Source organism: Salvelinus sp. IW2-2015, unplaced genomic scaffold (assembly GCF_002910315.2).
Source record: "Salvelinus sp. IW2-2015 unplaced genomic scaffold, ASM291031v2 Un_scaffold1830, whole genome shotgun sequence".
Taxonomy (NCBI): domain Eukaryota; kingdom Metazoa; phylum Chordata; class Actinopteri; order Salmoniformes; family Salmonidae; genus Salvelinus; species Salvelinus sp. IW2-2015.
This window is the reverse complement of record NW_019943201.1, coordinates 98,383-103,946: the sequence shown is the minus strand read 5'-3', so window position 1 is coordinate 103,946 and position 5,564 is coordinate 98,383. Positions and strand designations below refer to the sequence as shown.

The 5,564-nt window shown below is 43.3% G+C and overlaps 1 protein-coding gene across 1 annotated transcript in view; it reads right to left on the bottom strand.

Annotated features, from left to right (window-relative positions):
• The window catches only part of LOC112072132 (NHS-like protein 1), a 49,541-nt gene that overhangs the window by 28,860 nt on the left and 15,117 nt on the right, over positions 1-5,564 (bottom strand). Inside the window, 1 exon segment of the mRNA XM_070439667.1 lies at positions 4,090-4,197. Within this exon segment, the coding sequence (XP_070295768.1) occupies positions 4,090-4,197 (108 nt within the window).

Sequence of the window (5,564 nt, the reverse complement as noted above, 5' to 3'; positions counted from 1 at the left end):
CGAATGTTCTCGGATGTTGCAAGCTGTAGAACCGTCTGGAGAGGATCTGAGGACCCCATTCAAAATCTTTTCAGTTTTCTGAGGGGGGGGGGGGGGGGCAAGTCAATTCTTGGTAAGCAAGAGGGCTCTCGTGGATTTGCTGCAGTTTACCCAAGGTTGGCGTCGGGCGAGGCAACTGCTTTGCACGGCGACGTTACCACCACCACTATCGTCTCCCTGTCAATGGCTTTTTGCGCCATCCAGCATCCTGACTGGTTGCATCACTGCTTGGTACGGTAACTGCTCGGCCTCCGACCGCAAGGCACTACAGAGGGTAGTGCGWACGGRCCAGTACATCACTGGGGCTAAGCTGCCTGCCATCCAGGACCTCTACACCAGGCGGTGTCAGAGGAAAGCCCTAAAAATTGTCAAAGACCCCAGCCACCCCAGTCATAGACTGTTCTCTCTACTTCCGCATGGCAAGCGGTACTGGAGTGCCAAGTGTAGGACAAAAAAGCTTCTCAACAGTTTTTACCCCCAAGCCATAAGACCCCTGAACAGGTAATCAAATGGTTACCCGGACTACTTGCATTGTGTGTGTGTGTCCCCCCCCCAACCCCTCTTTTACACTGCTGCTACTCTCTGTTTATCATATATACATAGTCACTTTAACTATACATCCATGTACATACTACCTCAAATGGCCCGACCAACCAGTGCTCCCACACATTGGCTAACCGGGCTATCTGCATTGTGTCCTGCCACCCACCAACCCCTCTTTTTATGCTTCTGCTACTCTCTGTTCATCATACATGCATAGTCACTTTAACCATACCTACATGTACATACTACCTCAATCAGCCCGACTAACCGGTGTCTGTATGTAGCCTCTCTACTGTATATAGCCTCTCTACTGTTATAGCCTCGCTACTTTTATTTTTCACTGTCTTTTTACAGTTGTTTTTATTTCTTTACTTACCAATTGTTCACCTAATACCTTTTTTGCACTATTGGTTAGAGCCTGTAAGTAAGCATTTCACTCTAAGGTCTACACCTGTTGTATTCGATGCACGTGACAAATAGACTTTGATTTGATTTGACAGCTTGAAAGACGTTTTGGACACTACAGTGAAAATGGTTAACTTTGTTAAAGCAAGGCCCCTGAACTCTCCTGTATTTTCTGCACAATGAAATGATATGGGCAGAGARCATATAACGCTTTTACAACATACAGAAGTGCGCTGGTTATCAAGAGAAAAAGTATTGACACGTTATTTTTAATTGAGAGACGAGCGTAAAGTTTTCTTTACTGACCATCATTTTTACTTGTCTGACCGCTTGCATGATGACGAGTTTCTCACACGACTGGCCTATRTGGGTGATGTTTTTTCTCGCCTGAATGATTTGAATCTTGAGGCTATGATTAAGAAATTGGAGCTCTTCTCTGTCTGCATTAACAAGGACAACACACAGGTCTTTCCATCATTGTATAATTTTTTGTGTGCAAATGAACTCAAGCTTATGGACAACGTCAAATGTTATATAGCGACGCACCTGAGTGAGTTGGGTGCGCAATTAAGCAGGTACTTTCCCGAAACGGATGACACAAACAACTGGATTCGTTATCCCTTTCATGCCCTGCCTCTAGTCCACTTGCCGATATCTGAACAAGAGAGCCTCATCGAAATCGCAACAAGCGGTTCTGTGAAAATGTAATTTAATCAGAATCCACTGCCAGATTTCTAGATCGGGCTGCGCTCAGAGTATCCTGCCTTGGAAAATTGCGCTGTTAAGACACTGATGCCCTTTGCAACCACYTACCTATGTGAGAGTGGATTCTCGGCCCTCACTAGCCTGAAAACTAAATACAGGCACAGACTGTGTGTGGAAAATGACTTAAGACTGAGAAAAAAAATAAAGAGAAAAACATTGGAGAGTGTGCTGACCCTGGTGCTAGAGGGGGTACACAGCTACATTTATTTATATATATTATATATATAATATATATATATTATACTAATTCAGCATATCAATGTTATTTGTAAGCAATGCATCTGTTTGTCTGTACAAGGAGAGGTCAGATAAATGTGTTGCCCAACTGTGTGTTCATACTGAAAGAGTCTAGCCAGATGAGCTAGATAGAAACAGACTCATCTCTAATCCGTCTATATAAATAAACTACGTCTAATTCCCTTTTCTTCCTGAAGAGTGACCTCCTTCACTTCCCCTCTGAGATTTAAAACCATCTGATTGGCTAGCCAAACAGAGGGAGTTAACAACATGTTTTCTATCACCAGTCCAACGTTGAAACAACGTTGGTTCTGCGTCTTTTCAACAACAAACAAAAAAAAACATTCAATGTGATGATGTTGATTCGATATGGAAAACAAAAGTAAAGGGATTTTTTTTTTTTTTTCATTCAACTTCTAACCTAAATCCAATGATTTGCTTTTGATTTCATATTGAATTTACGTATATATGTACAGTCGTGGTCAAAAGTTTTGAGAAAGACACAAATATAAATTTTCACAAAGTCTGCTGCCTCAGTGTCTTTAGATAATTTTTGTCAGATGTTACTATGGAATACTGTATAATTACAGTAAGTATAATTAAGTATAATTACAAGCGTTTCAAAAGTGTTAAAGGCTTTTATTGACAATTACATGAAGTTGATGCAAACTGTCAATATTTGCAGTGTTGACCCTTCTTTTTCAAGACCTCTGTAATCCGCCCTGGCATGCTGTCAATTAACTTCTGGGCCACATCCTGACTGATGGCAGCCCATTCTTGCATAATCAATGCTTGGAGTTTGTCAGAATTTGTGGGTTTTTGTTTGTCCACCCGCCTCTTGAGGATTGACCACAAGTTCTCAATGGGATTAAGGTCTGGGGAGTTTCCTGGCCATGGACCCAAAATATTGATGTCGTTTTGTTCCCGAAGCCACTTAGTTATTCCCACTTTCTGCCTTTATGGCAAGATGCTCCCATCATGCTGGAAATTGGCATTGTTCGTCACCAAACTGTTCGCTGGATGGTTGGGAGGAAGTTTGCTCTCGGGAGGATGTGTTGTTGTACCATTCCTTTATTCATGGCTGTGTTCTTAGCAAAAATTGTGCCAGTGAGCCCACTTCCCTTGGCTGAGGAAGCAACGCCCACACATGAATGGTCTCAGGATGCTTTTTTACTGTTGGCATGGAACAGGACTGATGGTAGCGCTCACCTTGTCTTCTCCGGACAAGCTTTTTTCCGGATGCCCCAAACAATCGGAAAGGGGATTCACCAGAGAAAATGACTTTACCCCAGTCCTCAGCAGTCCAATCCCTGTACCTTTTGCAGAATATCAGTCTGTCCCTGATGTTTTTCCTGGAGAGAAGTGGCTTCTTTGCTGCCCTTCTTGACACCAGGCCATCCTCCAAAAGTTTTCACCTCACTGTGCATGCAGATGCACTCACACCTGCCTGCTGCCATTCCTGAGCAAGCTCTGTACTGGTGGTGCCCTGATCCCGCAGCTGAATCAACTTTAGGAGACGATCCTGGCACTTGCTGGACTTTCTTGGGCGCCCTGAAGCCTTCTTCACAACAATTAAACCGCTCTCTTTGAAGTTCTTGATGATGTGATAAATGGTTGATTTAGGTGCAATCTTACTGGCAGCAATATCCTTGCCTGTGAAGCCCTTTTTGTGCAAAGCAATGACGACGGCACGTGTTTCCTTGCAGATAAGCATGGTTGACAGAGGAAGAACAATGATTCCAAGCACCACCCTCCTTTTGAAGCTTCCAGTCTTGTCCTCGTCAACACTCACACATGTGTTAACGAGAGAATCACTGACATGATGTCAACTGGTCTTTTTGTGGCAGGGCTGAAATGCAGTGGAAATGTTTTTTGGGGATTCAGTTAATTTGCATGGCAAAGAGGGACTTTGAAATTAATTGCAATTCATCTGATCACTCTTCATAACATTCTGGAGAATATGCAAATTGCCATCATACAAACTGAGTGTGTCATTCTCAAAACTTTTGGCCACGACTGTATATAAATTAGATTATTTAGGTAGATCCCTCACCTATCACCTCTAACATGACCCCTCCTCCCTGACCCCTGACCTCTTACCTCTTAGCACGGAACGGCGGTCATCCACACAAGAGGGCCGTGTCTCCTGCTGAGGCTTCTGGGAAGTGTAGTGTACCGACCACTTTTTGTCCTCGTCCAGTCTGACAGCTAGAGAGAGAGACGGAGAGAGAGAACGAAAGAGAGGGAGATATAGAGAGAGAGAGACAGAGAGGTAAAGGGAGACAAGGGGGACAGAGGGAGACAGAAAGAGAGAGAGACAGAGAGAGACAGAGAGGTAGGGGAGACAGAGAGAAACAGAGAGGGAGAGAGAGACAGAGAGGTAGAGGGAGACAGATGGAAAAAAGAGAGAGAAAGAGAGATATTTATTTTCATTCATTACAACACAAACACAGGCAAACACACACACAAACACACAGATTTCCTCACAAATTACAAATACCATTGTGTGTGGGTGGTCTGTGTGTGGGTGGTCGAGAGAGATAGAGAGATATTTATTTTCATTCATTACAACACAAACACAGGCAAACACACACACAACACACAGATTTCCTCACAAATTACATAAATTGTGTGTGGTGGTCTGTGTGTGGGTGGTCTGTGTGTGGCGTGGTCTGTGTGTGTGTGTGTGTGTGTGTGTGTGTGTGTGTGTGTGTGTGTGTGTGTGTGTGTTGTGTGGTGTGTGTGTGTGTGTGTTGTGTGTGTGTGTTGTGTGTGTGTGTGTGTGTTGTGGTGTGTTGTGTGTGTGTGTGTGTGTGTGTGTGTGTGATCACCATTAGAGAGAAAGAGAACAGAGGAAAAATCAGCCTAATATACCCATCTCAGTCTATTATCGTAATTATTGATCTATCTCTTATCTACTTACCTGTAAATCACACAAGCTCTCACAGTTGCTCAGTAAAGCCAGTGTGTGTCTGATGTAATGACTCAACGAGCTGATATCACATCACCTCACTACAGCGACTGAAATTCACTCGCAGCGCACTTAACAAAGAAGAAGCGTCTGTTAGTATGTTAAGATGATGGGCAAGGAATAAGCTATCGTAAATATTTCTAAAATTAAAGCATCGATTGGGACAAATCATTACCTAAACCCTAAAGCGCAACTGAAATCTGTAATAAATAATGTGGAAATTGAGCAAGTTGAGGAGATAAATCTGCGTGGAGTATCCCTGATCTGTAACTGTCTATGTCAAAACATATTGATAGCAACAGTGCGCTAAGATGGGAAAGTCTGCCATAATAAAGCGCTGCTTCTTAACCTTTAATCTAGACGTACTATCAAGCAAGGCAGGGTCCTACAGCCCTAGTCTCTACCTACTTAACAACACTATCAATGCAAGGCTAGGGTCCCTATCTAGCGCCTAGTCTCACTACCTATCTTACAACACTATGCAACAAGGCTAGGTCCCTGACAGGCCGACTTAGTTTCTACTTCTTAATAAAAACACTATCAATTCAAGGCATTCACCAGGCCCTATTTACCTTTATCCACAGCTATCACAGAGGCAGGTCCT